The sequence below is a fragment of the Onychomys torridus genome, chromosome 16, assembly GCF_903995425.1.
Source record: "Onychomys torridus chromosome 16, mOncTor1.1, whole genome shotgun sequence".
NCBI classification, from domain to species: domain Eukaryota; kingdom Metazoa; phylum Chordata; class Mammalia; order Rodentia; family Cricetidae; genus Onychomys; species Onychomys torridus.
In genome coordinates this window covers 47,000,809-47,024,890 of record NC_050458.1, presented here as the reverse complement: position 1 = coordinate 47,024,890, position 24,082 = coordinate 47,000,809, and the positions used below count along the sequence as shown (strand labels likewise).

Sequence of the window (24,082 nt, the reverse complement as noted above, 5' to 3'; positions counted from 1 at the left end):
TAAACTGACTCCTAGAGAAGAGTATCCGGACAAGGTCCTGTATTGGTGGGGACAGTGGTTCTCCACTCTGGTTGCCCTTTAGAAATCACTGGGAGTCTGGCCAGTGCTGCCCACATTTTGATGTCATCAGTCCCTAGAGGATCCTGGTTTTTTGTTTGTTTTGTTTTTTGTTTTGGTTTCCAGAGACAAGGTTTCTCTGTGTTGCCTTGGCTGCCTCCCAAATACTAGGACTAAAGACGTGGACCACCATGCCCAGCATATGCACACAGGCATATACACAATAAATAAAATGTAACTTTAAAAATAATACTAGAAGCGCTGGGTGGTGGTGGCTCATGCCTTTAATCCCAGCACTCGGGAGACAGAGCCAGGTGGATCTCCATGAATTCGAGGCCAGCCTGGTCTACAGAGCAAGATCTAAGACAGGCACCAAAACTACCCAGAGAAACCCTGTCTCGAAAACAAAACAAACAAACCAAAACTACTAGAACCAAAGCTGGGACCCTTGGAGTCAGACTGAGTGCAGGCTCTACCATTCATCAGACATGGAACCTTCGAAGGGAGTTTGTTTTCTAGTCTGTCACTCCTGATGCTTCTGCCTCCACCTCCCAAGTGCTGGGGCTGCAGGCATGCACCATCGTTCCTGGCCTTCTAGGCCTCTTCCTATTATTCCTTGGAAAAGGCCAGAAGTTCCACTGCAGAGACCTTCCTCTGTGGGGCCTTCGTCTCCTGAACACTGGATCCTGCCACCAGCACTCCTGATGCCTCCCGAAAGGGAAGCAGCTCTCGGCTGGCACGTCCAACTCCCCACAGCCTTACCGTTTGCGGACAATGTTAATGTTCTTCTCTAGCAGGTCATAGCGGATGTACTCGTTGGGCTCAAAGTGGCTCATGGCCACCTTGGCCCGTTGGCACAGGACAGAGGCTACATGGTACTGTCGAACACCCAGGGCCTTCTGCAAAACAGAGAAAACAGTACTGTCAATGGGTTTCTCAAGGGTCTACATCTGAAAGACAAGTCCACATGGTGAAAAAGGAATCAAGTGTCATGAGCTGCTCTGTAGCCTGGGTTCCCTTAACTGTAGCATGGGTGACTTAGCAGCCACAGAAACTATCCCAAAAGGAGAAAATGGGGAGAGTCATAGCAGAATCACCGGCTCAAAGTCAATTCCACCACGTAAGTTACCATAGCTGAAGAAAAGACCCCATTGGCTAGTCTAGAGGAGCCAGCAACAGTCCTGGGGACCATTCAGGAGTACCATGTGTGAAAGTCCAAGCAGCTCTGAAGCAATGCCTACAATACAGCTAGAACTGTCCACACCGGAAGCTCCCTGAGGGTGGAGAAAGGCTCCCTCACAGATGTGTCCAATATGTGTTTCCTAGCTAGAAGAATGAGTGAGCAAGGGCTCTCCTAAGCTTTGGTCATTACCTCATCCCTTCAAAAGGTGTTGCACAACTCTCCTGCCTTTTCACATATGGTACACTTCTTGATTTCTACGCAAGGGTAAGTGATGCTAAGTAACTTATTTTTTGGTTTTTCGAGACAGGGTTTCTCTGTGTAGCTTTGTACCTTTCTTGGAACTCACTTGGTAGCCCAGGCTGGCCTTAAACTCACAAAGATCCGCCTGGCTCTGCCTCCCAAGCACTGGGACTAAAGGCGTGTGCCACCACCACCCGGCGCTAAGTAACTTTTAATGTAGGCCATTAAAGGGCCAGTCTCTGTCTATTTCCAGTCCTGTGGTCTACAGGAATCCCGGTGTCCTGGTCAGTCTCTACATTATTGTCAATCTAAAGCTCAAGCATGTTAATATGTCTTAGCTCTGCATTTTACATGACATTTGCGATGGCTAGTCTTGGTTGTCAAGTTGACTCTATCTGGAATGAACTACAATCCAGATGTGGAGGGCACATCTGTGAGAGTTTCTGCTTGGTTTGAAGTGGGTGAATCCACTTATAGTCCAGAGTTTTGGGGCAGGAAGACACATTTTTGATCCAGATCTTGAAGTGGGAAAGACACACCTGTAATCTGGGCCACCTTCTGATGGAAGCCTATATCCATCAGATAGACAGAAGCTCTTGCTCTTTACCTGCTTTGCCCTCACATTGCTAGCACAGTCATCCCTTCACTGGCACTGGAGCCCACTTCTTTGGGACTCCAGCATATACAGAAGACCAGCTGAGACCCCAGCCTTGTGGGACTGGGCAACTGCTAGATTCTTGGACTTTGCATTCACATTGTTGGATTAGCTGGACTGCAGCCTGTAAATCATTCCAATAAATCCCATATATACATTATATACATCCCCACTATATATAAAATATAGATATCTACGTAGAGAGGTTCATTCCATAAGTTACATGACTCTAGAGAACCCTGACTAATAGAACATTTCATGACCTTATAGGAACTGGGTCTTACTATGTAGTCTAAGCTGCCCTCAAACTCACAATCCTGCCTCACCCTCCCAAGTGCTGGAGTTTACCATGACACCTGTGCATTCATGCTTTCTTTCTTTGTTTTGTTTTTTGAGAAAGGCTTAGTTTAGTTTAGTCCTGGCTGTCCTGGAACTTGCTCTGCAGTTCATGCTGACCTCGAACTCAGAGATTCCCCCGTCTCTGCCTCCCAGGTGCTGGAATTAAAGGCATGTGCCACCACCGCCAACTTTCATTCATGCGTTTGAAACTTCCCACATACTGCCTTTAAGCAGCAAGCAGGTGCAGGGCTCTGTGAATGCCAAAGTCTCACTCGTGAGGCAACTTTGGTCGCAGTTAGTTAGGTAGGTTAGTGAGAATAGTGAATTTGATTTCTTCAGGACGTTTGACAGATCAGTCAGGTTGTCCTTAACAATAAGCACAAAAGTCAGGAGAGAGTGGCAGGTGAGTTTGGTGGCTGTTACATTGGTGGAACATGAGTGCCCAAGAGTGTTAACCAAGAGATTAGCACTGGCCGAACCCAACATCTGCCAGTCTGGATAGGTCACGTTTGGATAGCCTTACCCTGTAGCACACACTGAAAGGGCCGGGCTTCCCAGACGCAGCATGGCACCCTAGTGACTGTGAACCACATCTTATGTAAGTCCCGGTAAATGTTTTTGACCCCTGCCCCCAGAACAGGAGAGGAAGGGAAGCCTCCCCTACTTTCCTCCAGTCTCCCAGAGGCTGCGAGGACTTCCTGCTCGACCACAGTTCACTGTGGTGTGCACTTCTAGTGCAGCGCCAGACCCAGAGCAAAGCTGACCTCCGTGCCCAGCTTCTGGATCTGACTCACAAGCTGGTCCACACCCACCCTCTGCTGCAGTCCTCAGTCCCTTTTGCTTAGCTGTCACCTGCCCCTTACAGTGTGCAGGAAAAGACTCAAGAGGGACAGCACCTGAAGCGGATTCTGGTTTTCACCCTTTGAGTAACAAGCGGAACACGAGGTAATCACTGCTGTAACTGCACCAGACAGTCTGTGGACCTGCCTAGTGTGAGCTTGACAGTAGGACTTTGGTAGTTTGGCCCCCAATGGGGATTATTAGAAGGTGTGGCTTTGTTGGGAGTAGGTGTGGCCTTGTTGGAGGAAGTATATGTCACTGTGGTGGCGGGCTTTGATATCTCTTGCTCAAGCTTAGCTTGGTGTAACACATAGTCCACTTCCTGTTGCCTGCAGGCTGCCATGCTCCCCACCACAATGAGATGACAATGGACCGAACCTCTGAACTGTAAGCTGCCACCTTAAATAAATGTTTTCCTTTATAAGAGTTGCTGTGGTGATGGTGTCTCTTCACATCAACAGGAACCCTACCTAAGACATGTTAAATGGTTGGTTGGTTGGTTGGTTGGTTGGTTTGAGACAGGGTTTCTCTGTGTAGCTTTGTCTGTCCTGGAATTTTTTCTGTAGACCAGGCTGATCTTGAACTCAGAGATCTACCTGCCTCTTCCCCCTAAACATTGGGACTAAAGGCATGTGTCACTACCACCCAGAATATTAAAGGTTTAATTTGGTTTTTAGCAATGAGAGAGCCACAGACGCTTTAAACAAGATCATGAGATCAGAGTTGATTTTGTTTGTTTGTTTTTTGTGGTTTTTCTAGACAGGGTTTCTCTGTGTAACAGTCCTGGCTGTCCTGGAACTCACTTTGTGGACCAGGCTGGCCTCGAACCAAAGAGATCCACCTGCTGTTGCCTCTCAAATGATAGGATCAAAGGTGTGTGCACCACCGTCCAGCTCAGAGTTCAATTTTTAAAAATTACTGTGGCTGTGCATACAATGCACTCAAAGACACAGGAAGTGCTTGACGAGGCTTCTGGTAGCTTCTCACATAACCTTTCCTAGTTATGTAACTCATTTATATTTAACACTTGAGCACCTATTATGTGCCAAGACACCTAACAGATGCCAAGAAAGACCTGCCTACAATGACATACTGTTGCTGGGTCAAGATCAGCAAAGCCCATAGCAACCTTTGCAAAGGTCGTAAAGGACTCCTTCTGGGTGGGCAACTCAACAATAAATAAGGACCTTTGCTTGGAATGCCTGGGTGGACTCACAAAGAGAGTATGCTGTGCACGTATGAAAGACAAGAACCAAACCTGGTGGAGTTTCGTCCCAGAACTCAGGAAGGCTGAGGCAGGAGAACTGAGAGTTCAGACTGGTACTCTAACGTAAGGGTCTGTCTCAAAACAAAACACAACCAGACAAAGTGAAGGACATGGCTCTCTATCCCTAAACCTAAATTGTGGTTTTTCAAGAGGAACAGAACCCACCACATGGCTGGTACAATGGCAAACTCCCCCATCCTGCCAAGCTTAGGTTATAGCAGAACTACCAGCATGTCAGTGGGCCCTCAGCAAGCCAAGGACCTGGAGGTGGCTGAGCTCCTCAAAGACTGGACTCCTTGGTCACTAGGGAGTCTCCTGTCTTGCTTCAATGAGAGATTAAGTCACCAGGTACCTATCAGTATGCCATTGTGGGATGCCCCCAAGAAAAACCAGGTACAGAGATGGCATCCTTCTAGATCTGGATCCTCTCCCTTAGAATTTTAGCCTCCTGAACTGTGGGACCTTGGGATTCCTGACCTCTCTTGGGCCTTGATTTCCTCTTCTGTAACATAAAGGTAAAACAGCAAAGATTATCAGGATTGGAAAGAATGCAGTTTTAAAATGTAGAAAAAGGCCCAGAATGATACCACAAACTGTCAGTGGGGGCTGGGAAGAGAGGTGGAAAACTCCTGGGCTATCATACTTTGTTAGGAGGAAATATGAAAGATGCCTTCAGAAATACAGATGGAGTCAGACCCCTGGTTATTCCTGACCACAGCCTCCACAGTTCCAAGGTTCACTGCTCTCAGCAACTACCTGCTCAGTCCTGAGATAAGAAAGCCTCAGGGGGAGCTCCTTCTAGGTGGGCAACCCAGGAATGCCTGTCAGTCAACACTTTGTGGAGTAGAAGCATCTTCCCACACCTCCACTGTAGCTTCTAACAACATTCCCACCCCCTGGTGATAGGCAACGCTTGGCATCTTTCCTAAGAATCCAAAGCTACACACTTCCCTCTTGCCAACAGGCAATCAGCTAGCTCGGTTGCTATGCAACCAGCAGGAACAAAAGTGGTGCAGTCCTCTCCAGAGACATGGAAAAGTGCGGGGAAGAGCCATGCCTCCCTAAGTGCAGCCTCTAAGTGTCTACCAAACGCAGCAGGGGTTCTTTTAAGCAACAGGCCAGTTTATTCGCTCACCCGTCTAATTCCATCTGCTGCTGAGACTGTGGGCATGGTGTGCTGCGTACAAATCCCAAGCCCTGCTCTGGCCTGCAGATTAGGCAGCAGCCCTACAGCAGCACTCTGAGGAGGGCATCCTCCAAAGCTCCTCAGGCAGCATGTGAGCTCAGCCAAGGACAAAGCTGTCCTGTGAGACCCACACCCCCGCCTCACTGGTATCTGGGGCAGGAGGCAATCACAGCCCCAAGAGACATACACTGAAACCAGCGGGGGCCAAATGAACTGTGTACCCCATATCCAGCCCACTCTCCAGAGAGCTGGCATTTATTCCCTACCCCCAGGGGTGGGCTCTGGGGAAAAGGTTGGCTAAGTGGTCAAAAGACCAAGTTCTAAAGTTCTAAACATCTGGCTCTGTAGTGTGCTATCTGTGACCTCAGATGAATTATTTAACCTTTGTGGGCCTCAATTTCATCATCACAAAAACAGGCTGGGAATGTTGACATTTTAGGGTTGCTGTGAAGGACAAGTAGGTAAACCCTGGTAAAAGAAAATCTAGGATGGATCTCTCAGTTCAAGGCCAGCCTGGTCTACAGAGCTAGTTCCAGGACAGCCAGGCTACAAAAAGAAATCTTGTCTCAAAAAACAAAAACAAAAAAACAAACAAACAAACAAAAAAGAAGACCTAGGCCTGTGACGGGTGGGGAGACCTGAACTCAGGATACGGCAGCTGACAGGGTTCCTGGTCCCCAGGCTTGAACTGGTGGCTCCAACATCAACAACAGCTGTGGCTAGACTAAACATTCATTACCAAATCTGAGTGCCAACCAGAGGGCTGAGTCTCTTTTGAGGCCCAGGCAAATGCTTCTGCAGCTTGCTTCAGCCCTGAACTACTGTATTTAAATGACTGTTCCCTTGTAGCAAGAGTGGTCATTCTCTGGCCCTTATTTGAAGACAGCCTTTACAGCTCAGTTGGCGAATTTAGTGATGTTCCAAAGGATCATTATACCAACAGGAAGATCTCTGAGCTCAAGGCCAGCTTGGGTCTACAGAGTAAGTTCCAGTACAGCCAGGGCTATAAGAGAAACCCTCCCTGTCTTGGAGGAAAACGCAACAACAAAGCTATGGGATGGAGTTGGTTCAGCAGTGGTTAAGAGCACTTGTTACTCTTGCAGAGGACCCAGATTTGATTCCCAGCACCTACATGGTGGCTCACAGCCATATGTAACTCCAGTCTTAGGGGATCTAACCCCTCTTCTAGCCTCCTTGGGCACCAGGCACGCACCTGGTGTATATACATACCTACAGGCAAAGCATTCACACGTATAATAAAATAAATACACTGGGCATCTGTGGTGGAGGTTGCGGCAGCCACAGAGGTGGCTGGGTTGGTGGTGCACACCTTTAATCCTGGGACTCGGGAAGCAAGGGCAGGTGGATCTCTGTAAGTTTGAGGCCAGCCTGGTCTACAGGGCAAGTTCCAGAATAGCCAAGGCTACACAGGGAAACCAGGGTTTGAAAACACGCACGTGCGCGCACGCACATAGACACACACACAGACAGACAGACACAGACAGACAGACAGACACATACACACAAAACCAACTCTAAATCAAACAAAACAAATAAATTGCTCCCAAAAAAGTCTAGGTGGTGGTAAACACCTGTAATCCTATTTATTTATTGTATGTTTGCATGTATGTGTGTACATGTGAAGGTCAGGGGAAAACTTATAGGAATCTTTTTTCTCTTTCTAACATGTTGGTGACTAGCTCATACCATTAAACCATCTCACCAGCCCCAGACACTATCTTTTAAATGAAGGACCTAACGATAACTGCTGTAAACTGGCTAGGGAAGGAGGTATATGGGGGTGGGAGTTAGAGCCAGAAACTAACATACCTAGATGCCATATCCCACACCTATTTGCCTCAAGTATCTGATACACACAATGCCATGACGACCTTGGGAGAAAGTAATATGCCCATTTTACAGACGAGGAATCTGAGGATCTTAACTACTGCTTAGATCATTTTACACCTTGTTCCAAAACTGGTGACCTCTTGCTCAGACTAAGCCTTGTAAAATGAACTCAAGAAAGCTAATCCCCATGCCTTCCAGAACGCCAAGGTAGCTTTTATAGGTATACTGTGGGACACCTCTATAGGATTCTGCGCCTATTTTCAGTGTTGGGAAGGGCTTACTCATAAAACAAGAAACTGGGGTCGACAAGATGGCTCAGAAGATAAAGAAAGGTACTTGCTGCCAACCCTGATGACCTGAGTTTAATCTCCAGAAGCCATATGATAATAGAGAACTGACTCACACAAGTTGTCCTCTGCTGTGCACATGCATTGTGGCATGTACACAAATCTCCCTCAACACAAAGTAAGTGTGCAAAAGAAAAAAAAAAAAAAAAAAAAAAAAAAACTTCAGAAATCTTTTCACTCCTCATTGTCAGGGTCTTATGTATCCCAGCTAATCTCAAACCTGCACACATATATATCCACAGCAAAACACATGTATGAACAAACACACAGCATGATCCCAGGTCTCCCTGCCTCCTCTTTGACCTCTGATGGTCCAGCACCTTACACAGCAACTCATAGATTCTTTTCCTCAAGTATCAGTCATGTTATTCCCTGATTTAAAATGGTACAGAGCCAAGGTTGAAAAGATGGCTCAGTGGTTAAGAGCACTGGCTACTTTTCCAGAGGACCCAGGTTCAATTCCCAGCACCTCACAATTGTCGGCAAGTCCAGTCCCACGGGGTTTGTTGCCCTCTTTTGGCCTCCATGGGCACTGCATGCATGTGGTGCACAGACATACAAACTACACATAAACATAAAGAAAAGAGAGGGAGGGAGGGAGGGAGGGAGGGAGGGAGGGAGGGGGGAGGGAGGGTTGAAAGGAGGGGGAGGGGAAGGGGAAGGAGAAGGGGGAAAGGAAGGGAAGGGAAGGAAGGGAGGTTAAAGGGAAGGGAGGGAAACCATCCAGTGGATTTTCCTTTGGGTGCTCCAATGGGCATAAACCTGAAGTTCCTTAACAAGTCTTCATGGCCTCCACCAATTTCCTTCTCAGCTCTCCCTTCCCATGACATCAGTCCACTGCTTTGTCTTACCCTCGACACACCAGCTCAAACCTCTATCTGGTACTCTGTACATTGTTACTGCTACTACCTGACATGTCTTCTCCCAAAACACTCAATCACTATCTTATGATCACCTAAACTTCAGTTCAAAGGTCATCTCCTCTGCAGTCACCCAAAGCACCCAGAGTTGAAATTCAGACACATTCCCGCCCCCTACTCCTTACTTCTCTATTCTGTTACCCCTCATTCTTCTTCACCTTATCTTTATTCTGTTTCTCTTCATAACAATCAACCTCTTTTGTTTGTTCTTAAGACAAGGTCTCTCTATTATATAGCTCTGGCTGTCCTGGAATTCACTATGTAGACCAGGAGGGCTCCAACTCAGAGATCAACTTCCCTCTGCCCCACCACAGACAGTGCTGGGATTAAAGGCATCTACCACCATGATTTAAATGCAGACATTCTGATGCATGAATTCATGCTATTAAACTTTCTGCTGTATTTCTTCCCTGTCTCTTCACCTGAAACACTGCTGCTCATAGATCTGCCTTATTCCCCGAGTGGCAATTACTGACACAGTAAGGTAAATGTTCGTGTTAGCAGCAGGACTGACACCAACCTTTCTGTCACCTTCCTTCACTTTTGGTCCAGCTCAAGAAGGTGAAGAAATATTCAGGTTGAGAAATATCTCCATGGGTACATTAGAATATAGTAAATATTCCTATGTTTGAACAGGAGCTGGAGACTAACAAGATGAATCAGTGGTTAAGATCATTGGCTGCTCTTCCAGAGGATGCAGGTTTGACTTCCAGTACCCATATGGTGGCTCACAACCATCTCTAACTCCAGTTCCCAGGGATCTGATTCTCTCTTCTGGCTTCTGTAAACATTGCACATGGTACATATACATACATGTAGGCAAAACACCCATACACATAACACAAAATAATATAACTTTAAATACACTGGGGAAAAAAAAAAAACAAAAAAGACAGAGGTTTTCTCTTACCAGTTTTTCTACTAGCCATGGTGGCATGTGCCTGTATTCCAAGCACCCAGGAGGCTAAGGCAGGAGAATTGAAAATCCAAGGCCAGCACAAGGAACACAATAAGAACCAGTCTCAAAAACAAGACCAAAACAAGGTAGAGGAAAAGAAAAAGCCAGTGATGTTTATGAAGTAATCAGTGCATACTAGAGATTGACCAGACATGGCTACGAAGGTATTAACCATCACTTCTCAAATGCATGCAAGTATAAAGGAGATAAATGAAAGATGTTCTCAGAGTACAGTCATGCGGCAATACTTGAGACAGCCTCACTATGTGGATGCAGTGGTATATGCAGTGCTATATTGCAAAGGGCCTGACACTTCTCATTCACCTCAGCTAAATGAACATATATGTGGACTTTGGTCTTTAACCCTGCCTCCAGCGGCCATCTAGGCTCTCAAGGTCTTAGGTTCGCCACATGTAAGAGAGGTTGAACTACATCATTGTAAACACATGCTAGGTCCCCATAACAAAGTGCTCGATAAACATTTAATGAAGACCACCCCCAACCAACAGCCAAAGAACATAAAAAGTTACATTTACAAGGTCATGGGATCAGAGGAGGACATGAACTGCAGCCCAGATTTCTTTCTACACCCTTCTAACACTCATGCTTTCCAAGATCCAAATGTGACATTATGCTTTTCTTCCAAACTCAAAAGTAATGTTTTCCACTAAATAATCTTTGCCTTACTCCGCTTAATCAAAAACAACAGGATTAGGACAAAACACCTCACACTATCTACAGAATCAAATTAACTTAAGAGATAATCTAGCTGCAAATTCCCAGCCTTGGCCAAAACTCAAATGATTTGTTCAGATAAATGAAATGAAGAGTTTTATTTTACAGTCTGATTTTAAGCAATGGGATAAAAAGGAAACCTTCAAATGATAATACTTCCTGAGAGTACAACACATAACTTTTTAAAAATTAATTCTATGGTAAAAGTTGTGCCACTTGGTACAAAGCAGATTCACAAAAGTAGTCATAAACAGGTTACCAGAAAATGTTTAAAGGTATTTTTATTGCTTTATTTGTATTGACAAAATACATACTTTACAGTAAAGTTAATATTATACCTTCCTAGGATTATCAAGTTAAGAGTGAAAAGCCATCTGCCAGTCATGGTCAACTTTCTAGATGTCTCATAACGTAAGAGTCAAGGTCAAATGGTTGAGTCTTCTTCTCATCTTTCCACCTAGCATCTGAAAAGCAACTAACTGTGAATTCGAAATACTTGACTTTGTACTTTGACAAATACAAACGACCACACCCTGGCTCAGAGTTCTGTGACTTTAGGCTGTCATGAGCAAGAAGCACAGAGGAGGTGTGCAGGGTCACCGCTCAGGCTACAGCACTTGAGCGACACCGTGAAAGCCAGAACTTTCAGCTACTTTTTTGCAGTTTTATTATCTATCAAGTCAGAAAAAATTCATCTGACATCTAGTCGCCTGATGAATATATAAATCAAGTTATATTAATCAGCAGTCTTGACAGCTGGTGCAAGGGTGAGAAACCACCGTTATCACGACTATTTACTATATTGGGGCCCAGAACACTGTACCCTTCTTACATCTATGACCCGGCGGAGTGTTTTCAAAAAGTAGTATTGGGTACAGCTTCTGCAGAATCCAGGCCCGGCAACCACAGACACATACAAGACAGCTGACAAGTCTCTGCTGATGATGGGCTCCAAGCACACCCCGGTTTAGATGAACCCACAACCACCGCGCCCCTCAGTCACCTTGTCATCACCTTGAGGAACAGAAAAACCACCCTAGGGGAGCGGGCAACTCGGCCCTCAGAAAATAAGGGGTGCCCCCCACCCTTTATCAGGCTGCGGATGCTTAGACTCAAGCTTCCCGCCGGGCGGGGACGGGGACTCTCAACTGCCGGCGCCAGGGACGCCTTGACCTAGGACAACGCCGGAGCGGACAAGGGCGATCGGCCCGCAGCCGGGTCAGGTACGCGAACAGTCAGTCCCAGGTCGAGCCCGCCTCGCCTGGCCTCGCCTGGCCTCGCCTACCGCCGCAGGCAGAGCGGGAGGCTCCCCGCCCCCGTGAACCCACACATCTGAGCTCGCTCACCTGCAGCCGGGTCACCAGCAGGCTGTAGGGCGCCATTTTGTGCACTGACAAAGATGAGGTCGCGTGAAAGTGACGTCCCACGCGGCGTATTTGAAGGGCTTGGGAGGGGCGTGGCCTCCAGAGGGGCGCGTCACGCTGACGGTCGGTTCTTCGCCCCCCGAGCCCAAGTCCGGAGCGCGCAGTGGGCGGGACTTCCGTGACGGGACCCTGGCGTGAAAGGAAAAGCCGTAGAGAGACTGCCAACTTGGCTTTCGGAGCAGACCTGTCATTTTTGCACTTGGGAATGGGAGCTGGAGGGGAGCCAGGAGTTCAAGGTCATCCTCCGCGTAAAGCCCCAAACCCACAAACTTTGCGGAAGCATGCATGAGGCCCAACCTCAACCCCGAGCACAAAAAGTAGCAAATGTAGAAAATAATTTTTGTTTGTTTGTTTGTTTGATTTTCGAGACAGCGCTGGCTGTCCTGGAACTCGCTCTGTAGCCCAGGCTGGCCTCGAACTCACAGAGATCGCCTGCCTCTGCCTCCTGAGTGCTGGGATTAAAGGCGTGCGCCACCACCGCCTGGCCAAATGTAGAAACTTTATCCAAGAACAAATTTCGGGTTATGAGTTCAAATCGGGAAGGAAAAAAAAAAAAAAAAGTTTTTGATGCACCTGCTAGGGCCGGGCGAGCGCACGCTGAGGAAACTCTCGCGAGAACTAGCGGGATTTGGTGCACGGGAGGGCAAACGCTGATGGGCACCTTGACGGCCAATCATGGAGAAGTGGGTGTAGGGACGGTGCAGGTTAGAGGTCGTGCGGAAGTTCTCTAGGCTTCCGGCCGCCGGCTTGGGAAAGAGTAATGGCTAAACATCATCCAGATTTGATTTTCTGCCGCAAGCAGGCTGGTGTGGGTGAGCTGGTTCCCCGATCCCTTCCGTCTGAGTGGGCTGGTATTAGAAACTGGGGGGCTGCGGGGCTCACCTCCTCTTTAAGGCCTTGGATCGGGGGCTCCACGTTTCGCGCCTTCGCGTCCCCGGGTATTCTGGGAGCGCGCACCGGTTTGTGGCTTCTGATGAGAGGACAGGAGCGCGCATCTGCGCCTGAAGCCGGCGGGAGCGTCGGTGCCGGGTCTGGAGAAGCCGTCCCAGATTGCTCGGGACTTGGGAGGGTTCAGGACGGCTGTCGGGACAGGGCTTTGGTGCAAAGCAAAATTTAGGGGCATAGGCCGGGCGTGCTAGGTCACGACTGTAATCCCATCACCAGGGAGGCTGAAGGCAGGAGGGTTGCTGCGCGTTCGAGGCTGGCCTGAAGTACATAAGAAGTTCCAAGCTCCACAACGGGAATCTGTCCCAAAGTGGGGGCGGGGGGCGGTGGAGAGGGAGGAAAAGGAGACCAAGACAGCTATCCTGCACAGCTTCCTGCCCGTCTCACCCCCAGCTTGAGGAACAACTTCCCTGCCAAATCGCAATTTTAATTTTAACTCTATTTTTTACCATCTTTGATCTTGCAGCTATCGGAAGACTGTGTGAAAAATGTAAGCGGAACATGCCCTCTCGCACCTTGCCTTCTTTGCCCTCTGAAGAGCCAACAAGCCGTTAATTCCAGAGGAACAGCCAAGAAGCATTGCCTAGATATGCCAGGCTGCAACGAACCCCGAATGTCCGGCTGCACCTGAAGACTCCCCCACTATCCTCCCTTTAGCACATTTTTAATATTTCGTGCTTAGGTTAAAAAAAAAAAAAATGTCTACTTTTGGACAGTAAGCACTGTCAGAGTAGTGTGAACCTTCCCAGGCCACAGTGTGAGCAAGAAGGCATGCAATTTGCTGACAATAACTACATAGACTTAACAACCTCTCAGATAATATTCCAGACTCTTTCCATATATGAATTGACATTTGTATATGTTGAAGGAAACTGAGGTAGACACAGGATAAGGCTTATGCTGTCAAGATAGAGGAGAGTCACTATCAAAGGAAGTCACTGTCAAAAGGAGACTATGCATTTCCCCCATTGAACAGAGAAAGAGCTTTAGGTAGGAATCCTAGCGAATATAACTCCATTCTCCCTTTCTTTGCAGGTGATGGCAAATGTGTGATTTGTGATTCCTATGTGCGACCATGCACCCTGGTTCGTATATGTGATGAGTGTAACTATGGGTCTTACCAGGGCCGGTGTGTGATCTGTGGAGGTCCCGGAGTCTCAGATGCCTACTATTGTAAAGAGTGCACCATTCAGGAGAAGGATGTGAGTGTAAACTGCGCTTCCCACCTGACCTTTCTTCCTCTTTCTTTGGACCGTTTTGCCATCCATGGCCGTCTCTTCTGGTCTATGGAGATTGCAATGTTCAGCTAGTCAAGTAGGTAATTTCTTCCAGCCTGTGAGCCAAACTGGGTGTGGTCTAATAAAGAGCGGTTATTCTGTATCAAAGGCAAAATGCAAGAGAAGCAAGTCTTTATCAGTGTCAGCAGTCTGGAGAAGCTGTTCTCAGTTCTTTGATGTCTCCTGTGCATGGGTGAATGGCCATGTGTGTGTGTAGGGATCAAAGGACAACTGTGGAAATCAATCCTCCCTTTACACTCTGACCGGGAGTTGAGCTCAGATGTTGGGCTGGCCAGGTGCATTTACCTGCCGCCCCAGCTTCTATTGCTATGATGAAACACCACGATCAAAAGCAGACTGAGGAGGAAGGGGTTCATTTCTCCTACCCCTCCAGGTAACAGTGCATCGTTGAGGGAATTCAAAGCAAGCACCTGGAGGCAGGAACTGATGCAGAAACCAGGGACGATCACTGCTTACTGGCTTGCTCCCTTATGGATCGCTCAGCCTGCTTCCTTACAGCATCCCAGATCACCAGCCCATGCGTAGCACTACCCACAGTAGGCTCTCCCACATTGATCATCAGTCAAGAAAAATGCACCCCTGGTCAATCTAGTGGATTTCCTCAGTTGAGGTTCCCTCTTTCACAATGAATCTAGTCTGAGTCAGGTTGACATAAAATCAGCCAGCATCCCTGCTGGGCCGTCTTGTCAGCTCATTATTATTTTTGTTTGTTTTTGTTTTTTGAGACAGGGCTTCTCTGTGTAGCTCTGGCCGTCCTGGAACTCACTCTGTAGACCAGGCTGGCCTGGAGCTCAGGTTAACCTGCCTGCCTATGCCTCTCAAGTGCTAGGATGAAATTCACGGACCACCATTGCCTGGCTTTATCATTATTCTTTTTTGTTGTTGTTTTTCAAGACAGGGCTTCTCTTGTGCACCTTTCCTGGAACTCCTTCTGTAGTCCAGGCTGGCCTCGAACTCACAGAGATCTGCCTGCCTCTGCCTCCTGAGTGCTGGGATTAAAGGTGTGCGCCACCACCGCCCGGCTTTATTATTCTTTTTTTTTAAAGATATATTTATTTATTATGTATACAGCATGCATGCTTGCAGGCCAGAAGAGGGCACCAGATCTCATTACAGATGGTTGTGAGCCGCCATGTGGTTGCTGGGAATTGAACTCAGGACCTCTGGAAGAGCAGTCAGTGATCTTAACCACTGAGCCATCTCTCCAGCCCTCATTATTCTTTTTCATGGGTGATTTTTTTTGTTTGTTTGTTTGGTTTTGTTTTTTGGGATAGGTTTTCTCTGTGTAGCCCTGGCTGTCCTGGAACTCACTGTAGACCAGGCTGTCCTGGAACTCACAGAGATCCACCTGCCTCTGCCTCCCGAGTGCTGGGATTAAAGGTGTGCACCACCACCGCCCGGCTCATCATTATTCTTATCCGCATATAACATCCTTGTTCGTGAATTATGAAAAGCACATGGGTGGTGTTTAATAGATACTTAACAGTTCTGTCTTCCTCTTTCTCATGCTAGACAGAGGCGCCAAGTGTGTATCCCAAACTGGACTGGAACTGAAGATTCAGCTGCCTCTGCTTCCTGACTGCAGAGGTTACAGATTTGAACACACCCAGATTAGTAGTTCTCTTGGGGGACAGGGGTGGGGGAGTGCTGAAGTCTTGCTCTGTGGCCTAGGCTGGTCTGATACTCATGTAGCCTCAACCTCACAGCAGTCCTTCGGCCTCAGCCTCCTAGAAACTAGGATTTCATGTCCAGCTCAGTTCTCTCGGATCTGCTGTGAGAAAGGACAGTTTGTGTGGCTATGACGGCAAAATTGAACTAAGGGTAGTTGTAGTTGGTACCAGCTTTTAAAAGAATGGTGTTGTGTAACGAATTAATTGCTGGTCTTCCTTATATTTTTGTTTCTTGAAGGTATCTAGTGTGGCAAAGAAATGTAGCCTTCAATTCTCTTAGCAAGGCTCAGTGAGGTGGCTTATAGGTCAGGCTACAGACAAGTTTAACCTTATTCTTCGACTAGTATTAGGTACTCGCAACAAGGCATTGTTTCTCTTGTAACAAAAGGAGAGGAAGTCGGTTAGAGTCTCACTGGACTAATGGGTGCTGGAGTACCAGTCTGGAATAAGACAAAATATGTAATTTCATATTCCCATGAGCAAAGTGTAGGTGGTTTGTAGATGTAATCTCTCCAGTATTCCTCACAACATGTGACCATGTAAGTTGAGGTTATTGTCACCCTCGTTTTTATACTCTGTCCCAGGCTGACTAAACCTTGTGTCCACATCACACCATGTTGTGCTTTTCTAAGTCCTTGGTGTGTGCTCATGATGAGGAGAACCAGCCCGGCTGGCCGTCTCAGCACTCCACAGTTGGATGCCACCCACCACTAGGTACAGAAGCCAGATAGGACTTTGAAGAGAGGGCAAGTTGTTCATATGGTACCAAAAATGATCTATGGTTGCTGCGCTTTCAGTTTTGAATGCCTTTATTAAGTAAATAATATGCAAAGGTAAGAATAACTGTCATATAGCAGGTAGATAGCAAAACATCATCAAATCGAGTCTCTTACCACATCCTGCAGAAGTTGATTGGGGAAACCACTTTTAGGCATTTAGCTAGAGTTCCCAATTGAGAGCTCTTTCTCCATGGCTTAGCTTCGGGCTTCTCTTATTCCCTGTGTGCATTTTTATACCATAGGATAAACAAACGATTTTTGTTGGAAACAGCCTTCTCACTGTTCTCAAGGCTGTGGTGCTCGGTTTGGTTTGGTTAATATCTTTGTTGCGTCTGTTGGTCTGTGTGTGGTTAAGAGGACAGCCCAAAGCTGCTGCAGTAATATCTTTTTTGTTTGTTTTGGTTTTGGTTTTTTTGGAGGCAGGGTTTTTCTGTGTAGTTTTGGTGCCTGTCCTAGATCTTGCTCTGTAGCCCAGGCTGGCCTCGAACTCACAGAGATCCGACTGGCTCTGCCTCCCGAGTGCTGGGATTAAAGGCGTGCGCCACTGCCACCTGGCTTTAGTAATATCTTTATCTGCCTGCTGTTTTTCCCTGTCCCTGAACCAGACGGGTGACCTGGACCAGGATGGAGTTTTAGAGCAACCACAAACAATATTGTTTACTCTGTTGAATCCACTTTTGTTTGGGAAAAGGAGAAAGTTGTTGATTAAGTCTGAAATCCTAATTTCAGTTGGTGGTTTGAACACTCTCCTGCCCTAAATGCTCTTTCCAGTTCCTTAGACAACTAGAACTCAATTGATCACATTCTGTCTTCTACAGCTGTGGATTGGGTCGTCCATCTTTCCTTTTCTCAAGTCTTGGTAACAGTGCCTAATCTGTAATACTAGGGTGATTCTCTAATTTTGGTACTGCACCTATAAAGTATTCCTGGGAGAGAGAAAGGGACACACACACACACACACAGACACACACAGACACACACAGACACACACAGACACACACTCACACTCCAGACATTTGTTACTTAGGAATTAGGAAGTACTTAATGTAATGGAAAGAGGAGGTTCACACAGTTCTTAAGCTAAAGGGTCCATGTAGATACAACACTCTTGAAATTTCAGTTCAGCTAGAGACTTAAGCTTGGGACCAGAGAATGCATGTGCCCTGTGATCTGATACCTTTGGATCCCTGTTCCTCATTCTGCCCCTGAGAATTATTTTAGACATCACCTCACCTACTTCACATTATACAGGAACGTTCTGAGGACACTTGAGCTCAAGCTCACCATTACTCGGCACTAGTTTCCAAGGAACACAAAGCAGTCCCGTGACATGATCCAGCCTCTCTCCCTTACAGACAGATGATCACGTAGATGCAGGGCCCAGGCTTTTTCCTGTGCAGAAATCTTCCTGCAGCTTTTATAATTTATAAGGTAATTTAATTAGGTCAGTAAGCTGAGCTGGGTATCCTCATTTGCAGTTTTTCAAAACCTCAAAAATAACAGAATCAGGAGCTAGGCGTGGCGATGCATGCCTGTAATCCTAGCATTTGGTGTGATGAGGCGGGAAAATTGCCAGTTTAAAACCAGTCTGGGGCCAGGCAGTGGTGCACACACCTTTAACCCCAGCACTCAGGAGGCAGAAGCAGGTGAATCTCTTGAGTTTGAGTCCAGCCTGGTCTATAGAGAGAGTTCCCGGATGGCCAGGGGTTCACAAAGAAGCCCTATCTCAAAAAAACAAAAACAAAAATAAAACCATTCTGAGATACCCTGTCTTATAATACAGAAAGACTACCAGGACTTACCTCTATCTTGAAACCTTGGTACTGGAGAACTAATTTGAACATTCTCATGATATGACAGCAAACAAATCCCCTTGACCCTGATCCCAGCCAGAGAATATGAAAAATAAGTAATATTTGTGGAGTTTAAAATGTAAACTGCAGTGGTGGCGCACACCTTTAATCCAGCACTCGGGAGGCAGAGCCAGGTGGATCTCTGTGAGTTCGAGGCCAGCCTGGGCTACCAAGTGAGTTCCAGGAAAGGCGCAAAGCTACAAGGGAAACCTTGTCTTGAAAAACAAAAAACATAACAACAACAACAACAACAAAAAATGTATATTTAGTTTTGCAATACTGGTTCTCTATAATAGCAGCCAGTCCACTGAGCCATCTCTTCACCCATATTTTTCTTTTTCAATAATTTATATATTTTTATCTTATGTGCATTAGTGTTTTGCCTCCATGTATGTCTATGTGAGGGTGTTGGGTACCCTGGAACTAGAGTTATAGTCAGTTGTGAGCTGCCATGTAGATGCTGGGAATTGAACCCAGGTCTTCTTGGAGAGCAGTCAGTGCTCTTAACTGCTGAGCCATCTCTCCAGCCCCAGCACCTCGTTTTTCTAATGAGGAATTAAATGTTGGGTAGGAGTGGACTTTAAGTTGCAGATGATTGTAATGTTGGAGCTGGAATTGTCCTGACGCAGATGCTTGGTCTAGCCCATGCACTTTCTCCAATCACTTCACTGTGTTTCTCAGGTGGAGGAACATCTCTTTCCTGTCTTGCTCTTTCTACATCCTCACCTAGTTTATTTTGTTTAGTATGACCAGAAAGATGAATAGACCATTAGCCCAAAAGCTATCAAGTGGTCTTTTTAGAGGGCTGACAAGTTTGCCCGGTGAATACAGGCCTTCACTGCTAAACCTGAGAACCAGACTCCAATCCCCAAATCCCGTTGTCCTCTGAGCTCTGTGTTCACACCATGGCATGCATATGTATACACATACTAAATAAATGAATGAACGAATGAATTCTTTTTTTAATTAAGAAATGGTCTTTGAAAACTCATAAAGCTAGAGAAGAGACAGTACTGACTGATCTGGGGGAGGCTCCCCGAGTTAATAAATGGAGGTGTTTGGATACATTTATGGGGCAAAAACATTTTTTGTGTGGTTTTGGTTTTTGATACAGGGTTTCTCTGTGTAGTCCTGGCTGGCCTGGAAATCGCTTTGTAGACCAGGCCTCAGACTCACAGAGATCCACCCACCTCTGCCTCCTGCTGGGATTGGAGGTGTATGCTGCTGCCCCGTGCTTGGGTCTTTTTAAATCCTTTTTTCCTTTGGGAGTTGTTGGGGATCAGACACAGGCAGTGGTCTGCTAGCTCAGCGTGCTGAGATGAAGAGTGAGGCTTTTCCTACTCCTGGCCTAATTTGATTTGCAATCTCTTGAGTCAGTTCTGGGGACTTAACAATGCTGTTCTGTTTTTCAGAGAGACGGTTGCCCAAAGATTGTCAATTTGGGGAGCTCTAAAACAGACCTGTTCTATGAACGAAAAAAATACGGCTTCAAGAAGAGGTGAGGGGTGGGCGGCTCCTTCCTCCCACTTCGAGCTGTTGCAGCTGCCAGAAAAGACACCCACTACCACCAGCAGAGAGACTGGAGCCAGCGCGTCACCAGAACAGCCTACTAGAGCCAGTGTCCTGACCCCGACCCGTCTTTCCTCACCATGCCGGTGGGGATGGAAGAGGAGTCTTGACAGCGCTCTAGCAGACTGAAGAAACATTGCTAGGTAGTTCGTAGTTCGTTTTGTTCTAGTTGGAGAAGCAAGGCCCTGCTCTCTACTCTGATAGATTCTCTCCGCACCCAAAGCTTCAAAACAAGTCTTCTGTCTGCGGCCTTGACAACTGCTTATGGTGACAGCAGTCTCTGTGTGGTCTTCTGTGACCCTCAGTGTGGCCAGGAGCCATCAGAACAGTAATGTGATGTGACACTTCCCGGGTGGCGCTGGCTTCATGTTTTTTTCCTTCTTAGAAATTGCAAGTTTCTGTTGTTCTAATAAAGTCGGTGTGTATTTTCTGGTAGTTGGTTGCCTTCCCCATTACCTTTGAGATTCTACTCTGTAGACGTCCAGGTTTGGGTGAATGAAACTATTACAGAGTTGTTGTGGGGTTGATGAAGTGCCTTGTCCTTACTGCCCCCGGAAAAAACGTAGAGGCCATCTGTGCCTTTTACTGTGGGGGAAGGAGTCCATGTTAGCTTTATTTTTCTTCCTATCCAACTTCGTTGGTCTCACTCATTAGCTCAAGCGAGCCTGGAAATTGTTGCAATCCTCCTGCCTCAGCCTTCAGAGTGCTGGCATTTCATATGTGAGTAACCATGCTTGGGTTTCCTAATACTGATTTCAAAGAGATATCCTACAATAATGGTGAAGAAAACATGATTAAATTAAATTGATAAATTAGAAAAACTGTACATATATATTTTAAGGGACAACTAGAAACTTTTCTCAAAACTAGAAAATTCGGCCATATTCATCTACTTGGATCAATTCATTTCTGCCTCCTGAAGTGAGAATTTAAATAGGTCTTTAGTGCCATAGATTTAGGTCCTGAGGACTCTATGTACTTGGCCTTATTTATGCCGCATCTGAGCAGCAAAACTGGCAAGAAATAACTGTTTATGTACTTGTTTAATGCGCGTTGGTGTTTGGCCTGCATGTATGTCCTCTGGAACTGCATGTATGTCCTCTAACTGGAGTTACAGTGTTAAGCTACCACATGGTACTGGGAACTGAACCCCGGTCCTCTGAAGAGCAGCCAGTGCTCTTAACCACCGAGCTCTAGCCCTGAAATAACTTTTTTTATTGAGGGTTTTGGTTTGGGTCAACAGAAAAAAAAGAAAGAAACCTCTTAGTCATAGGTGATGTAATGAGTACAATTAAGACAGTCTATGTCTTGAGAGAATGGCATAAAGGAGAAAACATTATTACAAGCCACAGGAAGCGTAAAGGAAGGATCCTTGGGCCAGCTTGGCAAGCACTTCCCAAAAGCAGGACGGGTCTGGACCACAGGGATAAATCTATTCCTGAAGGCTACCAGGTACTTTGTTCCCATGTCACCTGGCCCTTCTACCCTTGTGCTGTGGCCACTGGGCCCTTCCTCAGAGCCTTGGCTTCTGCTTTTATCTCTGTCTCTGTGACTTACTTTTTAACCTGTTGAGCCTCTGTAGTGTCCTGCTTAACTAACTCTTCCTACTCATCCTTCAGACCTGCACCAAATACATCCTCAGATGTCTCCCAACCTGCAATCAAATTTCCCCTTGTACTCCCATGTAGCATTTTCTGTGTGTTCCTGAAGCATTTGGTGGTTATTACCCATCACCTTGTAAGCCATGTTCTTCCCAGTAAATGACATGTTCAGTGTTGAATTCAAACAGCCTTGAAGGAAGCAGGCAGATGAGGGTAGTGTGTGCAGGACAAGTGTGTGCTGGGAAACTGCAGAAAGGTAGTCTGGAACCTAGGGTTGTGTTCAGGGAGTCTGGAGCAGTGATAAAGTACCAGGAGAAACAGAAAACAGCATCATTTACAGATTAGGATTTGTAACTGATTTTTGTTGTTGTTGCTGTTTGCCTGTTTCAGATACTGACTCTTGCTATAGAAGCTGGGCTGTGTCCTCCAGGCCTTGGAAATTCTTTCACCCCATCTTCCCCAAGTACTGAGATTAGGCATGTGCTGCCATGCCCAGCTTGTATCTCTCTCTTTTTTTTTAAATTATGTATACAGCATTCATGACTGCAGGCCAGAAGAGGGCACCAGATCTCATTACAGATGGTTGTGAGCCACCATGTGGTTGCTGGGAATTGAACTCGGGACCTCTGGAAGAGCAGATAGTGCTCTTAACTTCTGAGCCATCTCTCCAGCCCTGTAGTTCATTCTTTAGTAACTTCAAAAATCTTTAGTTTAGCCATGTAACAAATGCGGGGGAGCGAAGTTCCATTGCTTATTTTTTCTTTCTGGTGGTGTTGGGGATCAAACTTGGGGGCTTGTGCACGTGTGCTCTTACCACTGCAGCATATCCCCAGCCTTTGTTGACCACGTGGTTATATCTTACATCTACCAGTGTTTGGGAAGCCTCTCTTTAGTTGGAAGGAAATATCCCCTAAGCTGCACTATTCTGCCTCAGTAGAAGGCCGCTAAAAGAGCCTTAGGGGAGCGTCCGTCCATGTTGAGAAGGCTCTCAGAGGGCATGCTCCCTTCACGATCGGTTAGTGAGCAAGTTCAGCTCAGCTGTGGAATCTGTCTCTTTCACCTAATATTCTAATTCTAATCCTACTGTTGGTTTTTTGTTTTGTTTTTCTTTTTTTCCTTCTGGTTGATCACTGACTGAGAGAAAATGAGAATGAGTTAGGGTGACTGGGTTCAACCCCCAGTACAGCAAGTAACTAGCAACTGGATAAAACTTTTTTTTTTTTTTGCTGGACAGTGGTGGCGCACGCCTTTAATCCCAGCACTCGGGAGACAGAGCCAGGCAGATCTCTGTGAGTTCAAGGCCAGCCTGGGCTACAGGGCAAGATCCAGGATAGGCACCAAAACTACACAGAGAAACCCTGCCTCGAAAAACCAAATTGGTTTATCCATCTTGGGCATTAGAATAATTCACTTTAGGCCGAGCTTTGTTGTGACACACACCTTGAATCCCAGCACTTGGGAGACAGAGGCAGGTAGATCTATCTGTGAGTTCTAGGCCAGCCTGGTCTACAGAGCGTGTTTGAGGACAGCCAGGGCTATAAAGAGAAACCATGTTTGGGGTGAGAAGCGAGGAGTACTTGCTCTACTGGAGATCTGAGTTCATTTCCTGTCACCTGTATCACAACTCCTGTAACTCCGGTTCCAGAGTAACTCACTCCCTCTTCTGGTCTCCATGGGCACCTGCTGGCTGCTGCTCCAGATCGGGTCTATTCCTGGCACCCACATAGTGGCTCACAACCACCTGTAAATCCAGTTCCCAGAGGATCTGATATCTTCTGGCCTCCATGGGCACTGCACCCATGTGGCACACCTGGACATATGTTCGAACAAAAGAAGACACATAAAAATAAGTAAATCTTTAAAAACACATACACATTAAACAATAGACCAGGGCAGGTGACAGGCTCCAGTAAGTTACTCTCTTATCACTACATGTGGACCGTGACAAGTAAAGACAGATGTGCACACAAAAATATTTGTAATATAATGTATAAATATACCCCTATGTATGTATATTCAGACACAGGAAGACTTTTTTATTGTTAAATATCAACATGCAGCTATAGTACAATATGTCTATATATCAGAAAATACATCCACCAGATGTTGACCTTGGCCTTCTAATTAGCAACTTTAATTCTTTGGGAATTTCACACACACCTATAGACTATATTTTGAGCATATTGCAGCTTTTGTGGGATACAGAGTCTTGTCATGAGCCCTAAAGGTTCTGGAACTCACTACCAGACCGGGCTGACCTACATCTTGGGGCAATCCTGCCTTTACATTGTGAGCACTGTGATGACAGAAATAGGCTGCCACACCCCACTTAGCAACTTGTAAAGTAAGGAAATTCCCCAGGAAT

The 24,082-nt window shown here is 46.4% G+C and overlaps 2 protein-coding genes across 2 annotated transcripts in view; one reads left to right on the top strand and one right to left on the bottom strand.

Annotated features, from left to right (window-relative positions):
* Window positions 1-12,438, bottom strand: part of Aco2 (aconitase 2) — a 37,082-nt gene extending 24,644 nt beyond the window's left edge. The window contains exons 1-3 of the mRNA XM_036207742.1: window positions 12,426-12,438; window positions 11,925-12,131; window positions 820-956 (exon numbers count right to left, since the gene is read on the bottom strand). Coding sequence (XP_036063635.1) covers window positions 820-956; window positions 11,925-11,960 — 173 coding nt within the window. The 5' untranslated portion in view covers window positions 11,961-12,131; window positions 12,426-12,438. The remainder of the gene's footprint in view (window positions 1-819; window positions 957-11,924; window positions 12,132-12,425) is intronic.
* A 262-nt stretch (window positions 12,439-12,700) lies between these two features.
* Window positions 12,701-20,551, top strand: Phf5a (PHD finger protein 5A). Its single transcript, XM_036207743.1, has 4 exons — window positions 12,701-12,814; window positions 13,414-13,437; window positions 13,983-14,149; window positions 19,960-20,551. The coding sequence occupies exons 1-4, from the start codon at window positions 12,763-12,765 to the stop codon at window positions 20,047-20,049; spliced, it is 333 nt and encodes a 110-aa protein (XP_036063636.1). The 5' UTR covers window positions 12,701-12,762; the 3' UTR covers window positions 20,050-20,551.
* The last annotated feature ends 3,531 nt before the right edge of the window (window positions 20,552-24,082 follow it).

What these genes read in the sequence shown, in the direction of transcription:
- Phf5a (XM_036207743.1), top strand. Translation starts at nt 12,763, where the DNA reads ATGGCTAAACATCATCCAGATTTGATTTTCTGCCGCAAGCAGGCTGGT. An exon ending in CCGCAAGCAGGCTGGTGTGG is followed by an intron (nt 12,815 to 13,413) that starts GTGAGCTGGTTC and finishes TTGATCTTGCAG; the next exon opens with CTATCGGAAGACTGTGTGAA. An exon ending in CGGAAGACTGTGTGAAAAAT is followed by an intron (nt 13,438 to 13,982) that starts GTAAGCGGAACA and finishes CTTTCTTTGCAG; the next exon opens with GTGATGGCAAATGTGTGATT.